The 16,192-nt window shown below is 47.5% G+C and overlaps 1 protein-coding gene across 2 annotated transcripts in view; it reads left to right on the forward strand.

Annotated features, from left to right (window-relative positions):
- Tmco3 (transmembrane and coiled-coil domains 3) overlaps positions 1 to 15,801 on the forward strand; it is a 41,465-nt gene extending 25,664 nt beyond the window's left edge. Inside the window, exons 9-14 of one of the 2 annotated variants that reach the window (XM_036209288.1) lie at positions 2,608 to 2,728; positions 3,945 to 4,140; positions 8,419 to 8,569; positions 13,402 to 13,481; positions 14,304 to 14,453; positions 15,328 to 15,801. In XM_036209288.1, the coding sequence (XP_036065181.1) occupies positions 2,608 to 2,728; positions 3,945 to 4,140; positions 8,419 to 8,569; positions 13,402 to 13,481; positions 14,304 to 14,453; positions 15,328 to 15,441 (812 nt within the window). In that variant the 3' untranslated portion in view covers positions 15,442 to 15,801. The remainder of the gene's footprint in view (positions 1 to 2,607; positions 2,729 to 3,944; positions 4,141 to 8,418; positions 8,570 to 13,401; positions 13,482 to 14,303; positions 14,454 to 15,327) is intronic. The other variant, XM_036209290.1, reaches the window with a different exon arrangement.
- Positions 15,802 to 16,192: the final 391 nt, after the last annotated feature.

Genomic DNA, 16,192 nt, shown 5'->3' on the forward strand with positions numbered 1-16,192 from the left:
CACAAGCGTGTGTGGGTGTGAACAGGCAACCCTGTTGATGTAAGGTCCGGGAGGAACAGGGAGTCACTGGTGAGCCCAGCTGCCCTGATGGAAAGAGAGAAGCCAGAGCCCTCCCTGACCTCTGTGAGTTCCACATGGGTCAACAGCAGCGCAGGAGGAGCAGAGCTTGAGAACTACTGAAGGAAAGAGGGTTATCCTGTGACCTTAGTGTCCAGTCCCCAAAGAAAACACTGATAGCTGTGAGCACGGTAAACTTAGGGCTTTTTTTAAGGATTTAAAAAAAGTAAACATAGGCTGGGCATGGTGGCACACACCTTTAATCCCAGCACTTGGGAGGGAGAGGCAGGCAGATCTCTGTGAGTTCCAGGACAGCTAGGGCTGTCACACAGAGAAACACTGCCTCAAAAAACCAAAAATAACTAAATAACTAAACAAATGAGCCTAGGCCAGGGGGAGACTTTTACTCACTCCATAGAGTACCGAGTTTTAGTTACCCTCCCTATTGCTATGGTAAAAATAACCCTGACGAAGCACCTGAGGCAGGGCAGGGATTCTCTTGGCTCACAGTTTCATGGGAGTCCAGGCTGGTTGCACTGTGTCTGCAGTGAGGAAGGAGGTGCAGGGGCTACTGCTGCTCAGTCCCCTCTGCCCTGTTTTCAGTGTAGGACCCAACCAGAGAAATGACTACGCCCACATCTGGGCCGTTCCTGCCTCCACCTAATGAAGAAAATCCTTCACAGGCATGCTGAGAGGCTAACCTAATCCAAACAGTTTCCTCACGAGTGTCCCAGCAGCTTGTCTCGGTGGTCCTAGGTCCTTCATCTTGACAACAGTGTAAATCATCATTAGGCTCAGAGTAGGAACTTCTTTAAGTCCATGTGAATAATTACCCACAGGAAGATCAGCAAAGCATACCTGGGGGAGAAGATGCCCGAGTGAATAGCTCCAAAGATTCTGCTTCTTGTGAGCACCCCGGAGAGACAAGCCAGTAACCCCCTGATGCCATTTCCCCTTTCTACTTCTGAGTGAAGGAGGAGATGCTGTTCTGATCTTGTTTTGTTTTGAGATGGCATTTCAGAATATAGCCCAGGCTGCCTGCAGACCCACAGTCTTCCTGCTTCATCCTCAGTTGACACGAACTAGCATCGACGAATGTCGGGTCTCAGCAGCTCCTGCACTCTCAGTGCGACTGTATATAGACCTAACTTCTGTGGAGAATGATTTCAAAACAGAAAATCCTCTTTCTAGTTATATGCCTTTAAAAGGTCTTGGAAAACAATATTAAAGACAGCATTACTTCCAATAACAAAGAAAAATGACTAATAATGTAAGTGTTCAGTAATAGAACAGATAATGCCATCGGTAGCATATGCATTGGAATACTACGAAACCAATGCGAGCTAATCTCAGGAGAAGAGGAGAAACAGAGATGCAGAACATGTCTGTGTTGATACAATGTAAAGTCTGGAGACATGACCTTTTACACTTGCCCCCTAAAGAGACATCTGAATGCTAAACCCCGAGTGTGGCCTGTGATGGCTCTTCAGAGAAGGGGAGGGCTTGTAACACCAGCAACCGCTTGGAAGCTGGCAGCAGATGCCACTGCACGTCATGTGGCGCTCTGCTTTTTTCCTGCACACACAGGGTTTTGCAATTGCTTCTAAGAACACAAGGTAACCGCCAAGGTGGAAATGCAATCAATCCGCAGTTCTGCTTTACTGTGTGTTTAGGAGCCCCTTTCTGTGGGAGAACATGCCAGGGGAGGGGAAAGGAGTGGGGGTTTGCTCTAGTGGTATGCAGAATGTGGGAACCTGTCACCAGAAGGGCTGAGACTGGCTTGTTACGGGCTGGGGGTAAAGACAGCTCATATTTCCATTTTCTAAGCATGCCATCTTGTTTGCCACAGTGTCTTTTGATTGTGGCATTTTGCTATAATTATGTTACTAGCAATAGAAATAAACTATTTTGGTGATTTTCTTTATAAAATTTTTTTGGGGGGAGGGGAGGGCAATGGTGTACACATGTAGTTCCAGCTACTTGACAGACTGAGGCAGGAGGATTGCTTGAGCCTAAGAGCCAGGCTGGGCAACACAGTGAAACGTGCCCACCCCATCTCAAGCAAAACTAATAAAAAAAATTCTTTGAGAGCAAACATTGATTTTAAAGGTTATAAACCTATTAAAGTTGGTCTTGAGATAGACCTTGTTATATTGCTCAGAATGGCCTCAAACTCTTGTGCTAAAGGGTCCTCCTTCCTCTGTCTTGCAGTAGTTAGGACTACAAGTGTGCCCCACCTGTTGCTCCAAAGAGATTTTTAAAGTAGTTTTTATTTAAATTATGAAGGTTATTTGAATTATTTTGAAAATATGTCAAGTCGCGTGATTTTTTTTTTTTAAATTTTACTATTGTGCCTGTCTGTGAGCATGTGCCAGGGCATGCTTGTGGAGCTCAGACCATGATGCTGTGGAGTAGGTCCCCTTCCACGTTGCCGTGGGTTCTGGAGGTTGGATTCGGGTCGACAGGCATGTGCCGCAGTCGCCCGGGGCCTGGGTTTTGACGGGTACTCTTGAGTCTCTGAGCCTTTGTTCTGAGTAGCTGTCTCCCCAGCAGGCGACATTGACTACAGCACCGTGCTGCTTGGCATGCTGGTGATGCAGGATGTGCAGTTGGGGCTGTTCATCGCCGTCATGCCCACACTCATACAGGCGGGGGCAAGCACGTCGTCCAGGTAAGTGTCCGTACGCTGTTTGCCTGTTTGTCTTACAGTCACCTGTTCATAAAAATGCTACCCAAGGCCGGGCGGCGGTGGTGCACGCATGGGCTGTGGTGGCACCAACAGATTCTGGCTTTGTTGTATACCAATCCCTGGGCTGGAATGTTAGCATAGCCCCACAGTGGGACACGCGTGCGCACGCGTGTGTGTGTGTGTGTGTGTGTGTGTGTGTGTGTGTGTGTGTGTACATGTGAATGATGTGTGGTATGCATCTGTGTATGATATATGGGTGTGTGGTATACATGAATGCACATGTATGGTGTGTTTATGTGTGTGGTGTTCATGAATGTATGTTGTGGTGTGTGTGTGTGTGTGTGTGTGTGTGTGTGTTTGTGTGTGTGTACATGTGAATGATGTGTGGTGTGCATCTGTGTATGGTATATGGGTGTGTGGTATACATGAATGCACATGTATGGTGTGTTTATGTGTGTGGTGTTCATGAATGTATGTTGTGGGGTGTGTGTGTGTGTGTGTGTGTGTGTGTGTGCAGTGTACTTGCATATGGGGAGGGGTGTGCATGCAGAGGAAGCTATCAGGTGTCCTGCTTTATGACTGTCTCATTCCCTTGAGGCAAGGCCTCTCAATGAATCTGGAGCTAAGCTGGCACCAGCAAGACCCAGCTCTCCCCACCCCCCATTTCTGACCCCCACAGCACAGGGGTTCTGAGCATACACGTGGCCACACCCAGCTCTTTTGGGTTGTTGTTTGAGACAGAATCTTACTATGTAGCTTTGGCTTGCCTAGAATTTGCTATGTAGACCAGGCTAGCCTTGAACTCCCAGAGATCTGCCTGCCTCTGCTTCCTGAGGGCTGGGATCAAAAGTGTGCACTACCACACCTGGCCTTTTTTTTAATGGGTGCTAGTTATTTGAGCTCAGGCCTTCATGTTTGTAGAGCAAATGCTTTCATCCACTGGCATCTCCCCAGTCCTCGTGGAAACTCCTACATCCTCAAAAACTTATTAACTCCAAAGCAGAGATCCCAAGACAACCGACGTTTCAGTCATATGACTTAATTTTCTAAATTAATGTAATATATAGATTTTATTTTAGCATTTAAAAATAGAAAATGTGTACGATTCAGTCATTTATTTCATAACATGTTAAAAGATCATTTGTGGACTTTAAAGAAATATATTTGGAGGTGAACGCCATCTCTCTCTCCTCCCCAGCATTGTCATGGAAGCACTGCGCATACTCTTTCTGATTGGACAGACTCTCTTCTCGCTGGCTGCTGTTTTCCTCTTATGTCTCATCATAAAGACTTATCTCATAGGACCATATTACCGGAAGCTGCATGTGGAAAGCAAAGGGAACAAGGAAATCCTCATCCTCGGAGTGTCCGCGTTCATCTTTCTCATGTTGACGGTAATCCTCAAGTATCTGTGGTGTATATGGCCCTGTGTGCAGCGGTCTCACCGAAGCCTGCGATAACTCCACCTTCTCACTGGAGAACTGGTTAAAACAGTCAGGTTAGGAGTGTTTTTCCCATACACAGTTTATCCTGCCATGGCTGAACCAAGCACTCTGAAAATATGATTTGTGAGTGCTGCATTTATTTTGTATTTCCAGACAGGGTTTGCACTTTTAAAAACAGATATGTGTTCATGAAAAGGCACATAAGCATATTACTGTCTTAAGCTTCACACAGCTTTGCATTCAAAAGAGCGGATCAAGTTAAAAGCACTTTTTATTCTGTCTGGTGAGGATGAGCTGGTTAGCGGTATGACTTCTGAGCCATAAAGGGGATTTTAAAAACAGATCCATGTGTGTGTTTGAAAGAGAGGGGTTGAAAGCAAAGAGAGGGGTGTAGGAGAGTTCAGAGGGAGGGAAGGGAGGGGAAATAATGATGTAATTTTAAAAAATACAAGAGATAAAAACAGACAGAGCAGACTTGTGTTAGAAAGTAGACTTCTCTCTCCTAAGAGTGGGGAGAGGCCCAGAGACGTCCTAAACAGTCTAACTAGTAACAGCGGGGTTCCCACACACCTCCACTGTAGAACTGTTCAGCACAGCCATGCGCCTCAGCATTTATCCCGGGAAAATGAAGGTGTGTGTTCACTCAAACTCATGGATGTCCATAGCACTCTGGATTATGATAACCAAACCCGGCGCAATTGTCCTTCAAGGTGAATGGTAAGGAGCTGTCGTATACCAGGCTGGGGAGATGGTTCTGTTGTTAAGGTGTTTGCCTTGAAAGCATGAGGCCCTGAGTGTGGACCCCAGCACCCACTCAGAAAGCCGGGCAATGTCAAGTTCTTGTAATCCATGAGTGTGAAGGTGCTGTGGGCAGGAACAGACGCATCCCTGGGGCTTGCTTGCCACACAGTCTAGCTGGATAGGTAAGCTCCAAAAATAAATACTTAAAAAATACAAGAGAGGGCTGGCGAGATGGCTCAGCGGTTAAGAACACCGACTGCTCTTCTGGAGGTCCTGAGTTCAATTCCCAGCACCCACATGGTGGCTCGCAACCATCTGTAATGAGATCCAGTGCCCTCTTCTGTGTATATAATGAATAAATAAATAAATAAAAAATACAAGAGAGAGGGAGTGTGATTGAATAAGGCAGCTGATGTTGACCTCTGGCCTCCATAAGTGCACATGTACACACATCAACATACACACCCTAACTAAATAAGTAGAAACTATGGTATATCTGCTGCCCTACCATAAAACAGCTAGTCCACACAAAGCCCAGAAAGCCATGCAGAGTGAAAGCCGTTCTTCAAAGACTGAGGGAATCCTTTGTATAGTACTTATTAAATAGCAATTTTAGAAATTGAGGAAGGAAGTGAGTACTAGGGGTTGGGAAAGGCTGGCAGGTAGCCCAGCCAAGCCACTGGGTTAGACAGGACACTGCCCTGGGAACCTAAGGGTTCCTTTTCAAACCATCTGTCTTGAGATTAATGGTTCAGTGTTAAGAAGTAAACTAGCAAACTCTTTCTTTATGTATGGAATTATTTTATAAACTTGGGGAAGCACAACATTTGCTTCTGCTCATGATGGCTGTAATTAATCCAAGAATGCTACTTATTTAAGAATTTCCCCAGCTTTATCTATTCCGGAGTATTTTGTCTTTGAAAGTAACCTCCAGCAAGGTTGTCTTGTCTGTGGAGGTCCATGTCACCCTCCCCAGGGATGCAGCAGCCAGAGTGACTCTTCATGGGCACCTGGTCTCTCCCTCTGTCCACTCAGCAGTGTTTGTTGGGCACCTGCCATCAGGCTCTAGGTGTGGCAGGGAGTGCCGGCCTCTGCACATCAGATGTGGGTACCGTGCTTGTCGCTGTTGCTCCGGTTAGGGGCGGTGTGAGAGAGGCCGTTTGCTGTTCCCAGGGTCTCGCTCCTGGATTTCATTTCTGAGGAGGTGGATCGGCTGGGCGTGGAATACACATCTGGATACCTTCACTGCTGCCCGGTTTGCCCGACATCTCGTCTGTGACGTGGAGATTGATGGGGCCCAGTTCTTCCACACCCTCCCTCCGCACACTTGCTGCTGTCTGTCTTTAATCTTAGCTCTTCTGTTTCGTGTGTTTGTGTACACATACACAATGGGTTCTGAGTCCCATTTCCTTGGGGCTGCTGGAGTCATCTGTCCTTGTAAGAGATTCAAGACACCTGGGATCTGCTCTGGGATGCACCTTAATGTGGTCTGGTTGTTTCTCTATGGGACTGGTAATTTTCTTACTCATTTGTAGGCTTTAAAAAATATTTTTGGCAAGTTTTTTTTTTTTGTCTCATTAAAAAAGCAGCTATGGAATTTATTTAGCATAACCGTCACCATTTTAAACATCGTCCTGTGTGATTTGGTGGTTCCCAGCATGCTAACACTGCTGTGCCGCTATCACCACTGACGAGTGGCAGAGCATCCCATTACTCTCCCTCTTTACCCCATCCCCATAGCACTGGTCTATTGTCCACCACTGCTGCTTCCTGGCATTTTTATCCAAATTTGATCAGACACCACATGGCTGTTATCATGTGGCTTCTTCCAGCCTGGGGCCTTCAGGTCCACGTGTAGAATGTGCCAGCACTTCGGTCCATGTGGTTACATAATGTTCGTGTCACATTTATTCTTGCCAGTGTCTTTCTGGCCCTGACTTGCTCTTAATGGCAATTTTTAATAAACCGAGGTGCTTAATTTCAATATACTCCAATAAGCATTTTCTTTCTGGTTAGCACTGGCCATATTCTGTAGAGATATGTGGTGCTCTGGGTAATGAGGATGTTCTGTGGTGTCTTCTGAGAGTATCATCCCTCCACTTTTCTCATTTAGAGCTACAGTCCACCTGGGGTGTGAATTGTAGAAAAGAATCTTTGCCCATTGCTTTGTCGGAATCCAAGTAGCTGTGTTGTGCATTTGTATGTACATATGTTTAAATTCATTCTTGTACCTGTTGTATGAGGTATACGTGCACATGTGCACTTTTGTAAATACATGTGGATAGTGTATGTATATATATTTGTGTGTGTATAGATCTAGTGGATTGATGTGTACATGTGTGTCTTTGTTAGTGTGTGTGTGTGTGTGTGTGTGTGTGTGTGTGTGTGTGTGTGTGTGTGTGTGAATGCTTATGCATGGGTTGGGGGTGTTATTTTGATTTGCTACTGCTTTGCATCTTAATCCGTGCTTTCTCTCACACTGTTTTGTAGTTTAACATCCAGGAGCATTCTGGCCCAAATTTGGTTCTGTGTCAGGATCATCATAGTTTTATTGTGGTTTCTCCGACTTCCTCCTAAGTTTTCAGGTCTAGCCTTTCGTTTCTCATGCCTGCATAGGTCTCCTCAGCATCCCTAAGTCCGTCGGTCCCTTCAGGGGGTGGTGACACCTTCCTGGAGCAGAGCGTCTGCCTCCTCACTGTTGGCTCCTTCTGGCACCTCAGTGGCGCCTTGTGTTGGGTATGGCAGTCCTGCCATTTTGTGGCCTCTGCGTCTTGTTGTTTGATGGTGTTTTTGATGTCATGCTAAGTGGCACTTTTTTTTTTAAGTGTCTCGTGTTGGACTGTTATTTTCTATAGTTCCGTCTGACCTGGCTCACTTCTTTATGCTTCTCATCCTCTCTGTCCTGGTGGGAGCCTCCTCTGTACCCTGCCAGTGTGGTTACCTGTTGTATTACAATTATTCAGAATCAAGGTTGGCAGGCTGGAGAGATGGCTCAGTGGTTAAAAGCACTGGCTGCTCTTCTAGAGAACCAGGATTCAGCTCCCAGCACCCACATGGGAGCTCACCGCTGTCTGTAATAGTTCCAGAGGATCTGACACCCCCCCACAGACATACATGCAAGCAAAACACCAATGCACATAAATAAAATAAAAATTCTTAAAAACTAAAATAAAAGTTGGAAAATATAAAAATAGCACAGTGATCTACATGAGTGACTGTTTAAAATATTAATTTTTTTTCTCACCAAGTATGGTTAGCTCAACCAATGTTAGTCTCTGGTGAATGGTCTCTCTGGCCACTCCTGGGCCCTGCTGGGGCCACATATAGGAACCTGCGTCTCTGGGGTGGTGCTTGGGTACTAGGCAGTGTTGCTGTCCACTGTGGTTCTTCTCTTGGGTTGAGGAGTGTCAGGCTGTGAGCATCCTTAAGTATATCAGACTGGGCAGTACCGTATTTTCCCGAATGAAGTTGATTCCTCATCCCCAGGTCACAGAGCTGCTGGACGTCTCTATGGAGCTGGGCTGCTTCCTGGCTGGAGCACTGGTCTCTTCTCAAGGGCACATGGTCACAGAGGAAGTCATGACTTACATCGAGCCTATCCGTGACTTCTTGGCCATCATCTTCTTCGCATCCATAGGTACTCCCTGCAGGGCTGCAATGCCTTTGATAAGCATGTGAGATTCGTCTGCAATGTCTGTATGTAAATATGCTTTTCTGCAGTCTGAGGAAAAAAGGGAAAATGGGGAGGGAAGGGAAAGGACAAGAATTAGCTGGTTGCTTGTCAGGTTTCATCAGTGCAAAGGTGAGGATGTGTATAGCCATTTCAGGTGACCTTCAGGGGCCGAAATTTCATCCTCAGGTCCCTATGCCAGGCTCCTAAGAATGCCATGCAACTGTGGGAATTCAGTGGGTCTCATCCTGGAAGTGGGGACAGCAGATGGAGTCCTAATGCACCCTGGCCCCCTCCTCTCGATGCTTTATTGTTGGATGTTCATGTGCTTTGCTGTGGTCTGCAGATGGAGTACAGTCCCTCTGGGTGTGGAAAACTAGTCCTGTAGCTGCAAGTTTTCCTGTGTCCTGCAGCTGCTCATACCCAAGTAAACACACAGAGACTTACATCAACTATGAATTGCATGGCCATGGCCTATGATTCAATTTTCTTGCTACCTAGCTCTTATAACTAAACTCAGCCCATTTCTATTAATCTATATATCACCACACGTTCTGTGGCTTTATCTGTGTGCCATTACATGCTCCTCCCTGGATGGTGGGATGGCGGTGTCTCTCTGCCTCTCCTTTCTTCTCCTCCTATCTCTTTTGAATTTTCCCGCCTGGATCCATCCTGCCCTGCCATAGGCTAATGCAGCTCTATTTATCAACCAATCACATATTCACACAACACATATTCACAGCTCACAGAAAGACATCCCACAACATAGTCCTGAGATTTTCATACAAATACAAAAGGCTGGTGGGCCTGGCCTGCTGGCAGGCACTGGCGGCAATAAATAAACAAACAAACAAATAAATAAAAGAAATACAAAAGGCTGTCTGTCCATAGCTCTGTCCATCTTGAAGGAGAGGTTCACAGTGGGGAGGCCCAGCAGCTATCAGGGCTGGAATGAGACCATTTTACCTGCTGCTTTAATGTTCTAGGTAGGTTTTTGGGCACAAGACATCAGACGACAACTCATCTCTTGCCTCTCCTCTCTACCCCAGCTTCAACCCTCTGACACCCACTGAGCATGTTGACAGCTTGCTAGTTCTGACTCTCTGGCCTTCTGTTCCCACTTGATGGTCCACCTTCATTGAGGCGAGCTCCAAGCTTTATATGACACATTTTCATATTCCCCCAGGTCACCTGGCTAATGTGTGCTCCCCTCCATATCTTGTCATCTGGAATCATTGAATATCCATATTTTTGTCTGTTTGTTTGTTTGAGACAGAGTCTCTTTATGTAGCCCTGGCTGTCCTGGAACTCAATCTGTAGACCAGACTGGCCTTGAACTTATGGAGATCCTGCCTGCCTCTGCCTCTTGAGTGCTGGGATTAAAGGCTAGGAGCAAAAGTGAGAATCTAAATTTTGGAGTAGTTCTTGTTTGTTTGTTTGTTTGTTTTAAGATTTGCTTTGTTTTTGACTATGTGTCTGTGTGGGTATCTGCACATAAGTGCAGGTGCTCTTGAGTCCAGAGATGTCAGATACCCCCAAGTCTGGAGTTGGTTGTGAGCCACCCAATGTAGGTGCTGGTAACCAAACCCAGGTCTTAACTGATCTTAACTGCTGAGCCATCTCTCCAGCCCCAGAGCAGGTCTGTTTACACCTGGAGTTCTGCCAGCATGCTATTTGAACAGAAACATCTGCTCCCTGATCTTTAGATCAGGGCGACAGTTCCATGTGTGTTTGCTTTGGGAAATTCAAGCTTAGTTCTGAAGAAGCTTGCATACAGCCATCCGTCTAATCTCCAGTCAGTGGGCCCTCTCTTTGTCCGGGGTTCTAATCATGTAAACGACATGCTCTCCACTCAGAAGACACTTCAGCCTTGAGGTGAGGGAGGCGGAAGTGTGGCTGCAGGCGCCGTTAGCAAGTCCAGGGACAGCTACCAGGCAGTCACAGCCCTAATCACAGGGCGTTTGCCAGCACGCCCGTCTCTGAGAAGAGACTGCGCTTGAAGAGCCTGAGGAACAAGGAGCAGTTTGTGGCCCACAGCGAGGAAGGGCTTTCTGTGTGGAAGGAAGGCACCAGGCTAATGGGGAGAGTGGAGCTGTTGTGAGGCTGGAGGCTTTGTGACCCGGGGTTGTGTGGGCAGCACAGTGGAGATGTGGCACCAGATTTTGTAGCCCATGTTCTGACCGGTGACAAGGGTTATAGTCCGTGTTGCAACTTAGTTTGTCCCCTGTTTTAGAAATGCAGTTTTCCTAGGACACAGCTCACTTCGGATATTAAGACTAAAAGACCCCAGACCAGTCCCTCAAACAACAGATTTCTCTCATGCCTCCAGTTTCTTTACTAGAAAGAAAATGTTCATGGACTCCCTCATACTAGACCCAGACCTATCAGATGGGGCTCACCCCTGTGTCATCACACCTTGGGTACTTACCTCCTGCATACTTGACTCCAGATGGCCCTGTGAAGAAAGTTGCAGTGGGGTTTGTAGAGCCCAGTTAAGCCCATAGCATGCTGCAGTGGCAGAGCTGGATCCAGGTCCTGTGGTGTTGACGGTGCCTCTGGAGAAGAGAAGCTGCAGCCGCACACTGCCAGCCATCCTCATCTGGTTCTGTGAACAATGCAAACCGCTTGGTCCAGTTTTGAGTATTACACACACACACACACACACACACACACACACACCCCACTTCCCTGGGAATTAAGAAGAGTCTGAGGGGCGGGGCCTAGCAGTTGGTCCTTACACACCTAATGGGATCTAGCTTCGGGGAATCTTGCAGACCTTACACCCACGGCCTGGCCATCAGCATAATGACCATGAGGATGACCATGTACTTCTCATGACATATTTCATCCACCTACCTCTCTCAAGTCCATACTTGAAGAAGCAAGTACAACGAGATCAAGAGACCGGCTGGGGCCAATGGTAGAGCCTGCATAGTTCGCCGTTCACTGAGAGCATGCGGTGTTCACATGAGAACAAATAATAACGGCTACATGACTGATGGCACCTTTGTCCTCCTGTCACTGATGCTTGTGGCAAAGCTGTGGAGATGCAGATTCTCTGTCTCACTTTTGCCGTGTCCTCACCACTGGTTTAAATGGATTCTATGTCCCAACTGTTCCTTCACACACACCTGGGCAAGAAAGCAACCCCATCCACAGAGCAGAAGGGCTCTGGGTAGGCTTAGGTATCTGGAAGGTGTTTTCCGCCTCCAGCCCAGGTGCAGGAACCCCCTTTGTGCACGGGCGGAAAAATGTCATCACTGCAGGCGAGCCGTCATAACTAGGGTAGGAAGCACGGTATCTCCTGGGAGGAGGAGGGACTCCAGGGAAAGCCTGGGCATGGGAGAGGTCAGACCAGTGCCTGGCACAGGTCATTCCATGGGAGAGATGTGGGCCAATTGGGAGTTGTGCACAGTGCAGCCCAACCTCCTGTCTATTGAAAAGAGAGGTCTCCTGGGTAGCCTGCAGGCAGGAATCTAGGAAGACAGAGAGCTTAGGTGCCCCAGTGTGTGGGTTCTGCCTGTCCCATGGTGGGCTGGGTCTGGGGACTCTCCTCCAGCTGTGGTTGCTGTGGGACAGGATAAGTATTACTGTACCACACACAGCTATGTGGAGGGGCTCTGAACAAAAACATCTAAACTAACAGGCGGTGGTGGCGCATGCCCTTAATCCCAGCACTCAGGAGGCAGAGCCAGGTGGATCTCTGTGAGTTCAAGGTCAGCCTGGGCTACCAAGTGAGTTCCAGGAAAGGTGCAGAGCTACACGGAGAAACCCTGTCTCGAAAAACAAAACAAAACAAAACAAACAAAATCTAACTATGGCCTTACCAAGGAGGTCTGTGTGGGTTGGTGGTACAGGTCTAGAGTGTCCAGGGCTGGACAGCCTGTAGGACTTAAAACCAGCTAGCAAATGAGGAGGCTCCAGGGGCCTGTCGTGGGTCTAACAGGACATGAGGAACGTTTGGGAATGTGGTGGGAAGAGGCAGGGGGTCCAGGCATAGTTTAGGGTAGCAGCCTGATCTCTAGGCATGAGCTCTGAGAACAGATCTTTAAAAGGGGAGAGAACCCCAAAAGGACCTTGGATGTACAGCTGGAGTGGCTGGAGGGTCAGGTGGATACATACCCGAGTCCGAACCACTTTGAGGAAGCATCTCCGCATCTCAGGAAGAGGAAACTGTCTAGGAAAGAAAGGGAGCATTCTTATGTTTGTGTTTGTGAGTAAAACAGAAGCATGGTCTGCACGAGCTGAGGCCACAGAGTCTATTGAGTGGTTGACTCGGGGCCAGGAACCTAGGGTGGGAAGACAGTCTCCAGGTGCTGGTGTTTTCCTGAGAAGATGACAAAGCTTTGAGTGGGCAGAGCTGCTTCCTCCTCCTAGCCACCTGTCTTTTCGGGAGGAACAAAGGACAATGAGAAGGGCCTAGGGCAAGGCATGCCCCGTGGTGAGAAGTGGCAAAGACCGTGTGTAGATGTGGAACATTTCCCGACCTTTCCTGGGGCTGCCATGCAGACATAAGCTGTGTGTGCCCGGGTCCCCAAGTCTGCAAGGAGTGCTGGGTCCTGTGTCTCCTGGAGACTTCGCTGCATTCTCTGCAGGTGTGGCCTCATGGAGGAGGACGGCTGTACCTCTCTCTTTCCCTGGGAGAGGGAGAGGGCTTTGCCAAAGCACTCAACAGGACTTGGGTTTTAGTTTAGTTCTTCTGTAAGAGCAAGTTTAATTAGTATGCTAGAGTTGTAGATCTGTAGTGGAGAGATAGCTGGAGCCTGTTCTGAGGTGTCTTGTCTCTCTGTCTCCCACAGGGCTTCATGTGTTCCCCACCTTTGTGATCTATGAGTTGACTGTGCTGGTATTCCTCACCCTGTCTGTGGTCGTCATGAAGGTATGAGGCTGTCTCAGAGCTGGTGAAGTCCACACTGCTCTATTACACAGCACAGCACTTCCCATTGGCCCTTGTTTCCAGGCAGCTACTGCATAAGTCCCGCAGAACCCCGATGACACTTGTGTTTCCAAATGCCACTGTGTGGAGACACTCCTGATCTACACCTTGGCAGATCCAAGGAGGCAGGTCTGGACCAGTGGTTTGGATGTTAGGATGACGTTTCAGAATTGGGGTGCAGGGGATTAGCAGAAGCCAGGTTGGGGAGCATCTTTCTAGGTCTGCAGGCTTGTTGTGGGTAAGTCTGAGGAACTGCCAGTGCCTCCTTCCTGATGGAGTTGTGTTTCAGCATACAGGAAAACCGGTGGGCACTTCCAAATGTCCATCCTCAGGGCCACAATTACTGTGTGACCTGCACTGGTGGCCGAGCCACAGTGTGATTGCCTATTTAGCAATATCTGGCGAGTTACTGGTGCTGAGCCGCCTGCCAGTTCCAGGCTGCTCACCAGAGACCATCTCATGTATGGAATGAACCTCTGTCTTGAGCACTTCATATTTAATGCTGTTGATTTGATTTGCTGGGGGAAGGCTCATTTTCTGTCAATGAATCTGAACCTCTTCCTTTGCCTTCCTGTCCTATATGGATTTCAGATGGTTTCTGTTTATTTGGTGCCTTCTGGCTATTTGACAGGCTGTTGCATGTGCTTCTCTGCTTGATTTGGACTAGAAGCTTTTTTTTTTTTTTTCCATCTCGATTCTGTATTATGAGAGTAACTTTGTCTGGCCTTTGGTCATGGATAGTGATGTGATAAACTGTTCTCACAGTTTGTATTGGCAGTGCTGGTCTTGTCTCTCATCCTGCCAAGGAGCAGCCAGTACATCAAGTGGATTGTATCAGCAGGGCTGGCACAGGTCAGCGAGTTCTCCTTTGTTCTGGGGAGTCGAGCACGGAGAGCGGGCATCATCTCGAGAGAGGTGAGAGTCTATAATTCGACAGGCGTGACAGCCCTGTGGAGCACATTGAATGCTTCAGTGCAAGCATCTCTGGGAAAGAGTGAACACTCCCCAACTCCCACTGTACCTGACTTGGGAGTCCAGGCACACCAGGCCTCGGGGACAGCAGCATGCTCTCAGTGGGCACTGAGCTGGCCTAGAGGAAGCTATGATGGGAGTCATGGAAGCTGGACCTAGCTGCTTCCTTCTCATTGAAGGTGTTAAATTTCTTAGGTGAAAAGAGCTAGTTAATCCTGCCTTGTCTTTTATGTTTGATCTTAGCCAAAAGGCCAAGAAGTGACGCTGTTGTCTTTTACAGTAATTATAATTAGCAGGCTGAGAAGTGAAAGGCGGGCTGTTCTCTTGAACCTACAATAGATGCTCCCAGGGAAGCCCAGGGAAGCCCGCAGAGCATCCACAGTTCAGTGGTGGTCTCTCTGTGGGAGGAGAGGGAGGAGGCGGCAGTGTGAGGGACACAGTCAAAGCACCATGAAGTAGAGGCCTTTCTAACGAGAGAATGAGGGTCTCTGGACCCGATGCACAGCTGCATCATGGGAAAAGCATAGATCCGGTTTGAGTCCCTTGGACATGTGCGGGGCCCTGGAGGGGTCACTTCAGGCCAGGAGAGAAACCAGGCTGCTACCCTGGAATTGATCAGAACCCACCACAGCTTTCCATCAGTGGCCAAATCCCAGTTCTTCCCACTGCAGATGTCTGCTCACCCACGCCACTACTTGTCTTTCTTTAAAGATGGGTGAGCTCTGGGTGATAGTGTGTACCTCCTGACGCTCAGGGAGACGTGCGGGCTGCACGCTTGACCTCCCGGACCTCTTGTGACTGTGCCCATGTGTTACAGGTGTACCTCCTTATCCTGAGTGTGACCACACTCAGCCTCCTGCTCGCCCCAGTGCTGTGGAAAGCGGCCATCACAAAGTGTGTGCCCAGGCCAGAGAGGAGGTCAAGTCTCTGACAGCAGCAGAGGACACCAGGCTGTGGGGCGGAGCCCCTTCTCGGAGTCCTGAGATGGCCTGTTGCTGGACCTTCCTGCTGGCTTTCCTGACAGAGCGACGTTGACAAGGAGGCGGTATCCTCACGTTCGCTTGCATTTTCAGAAACTCTCCTGTATTTTTTCCGGAGTAATTAATTTGCAGTCTGTTGATTATGTACAGAGTTTTAACACTGCATTTTACAATCACCTGAACTATTTTGCCTGAATGTGCCTTTTTTTAATGAAGATTATTAACTCCTTATTGTTAATTCGTCAGCTCATGAGTTTTGGGTAAAGAAGAAAAATTAGAAAGCCTTTTTTAATTTATTATACAATTATAATCTGTTGGTCAAATATTTGTTATTAAACATAATGGTGATATGAGATTTTAATTTTATTTTTGAGCTTGTAAGCTTACTTTTGATCTTTAAAGACTTGCTGTCTGTCTTCTTGCCCCTTGTAACTATTTTAAATAAAACATTTTCATGTTGATTTTTATTAGTTTTAGTTTAAAATATTTGACTTTGAATCATAAGCATATGCATTCTTAAATAAAGACCATTTATGATCAGGGCATAACTATTTGAAACTTACTCCAATCTCTTTTTTTTTTTTTTTTTTGCCAGGGCTGAGGACTGAACCCAGGGCCTTGCGCTTGCTAGGCAAGTGCTCTACCACTGAGCTAAATCCCCTACCCCTCATCTTTTTTTTAAGTTAGATTTTTGTGTTGAAA

The sequence above is a fragment of the Onychomys torridus genome, chromosome 17 (genome assembly GCF_903995425.1).
Source record: "Onychomys torridus chromosome 17, mOncTor1.1, whole genome shotgun sequence".
Classification (NCBI taxonomy): Eukaryota; Metazoa; Chordata; class Mammalia; order Rodentia; family Cricetidae; genus Onychomys; species Onychomys torridus.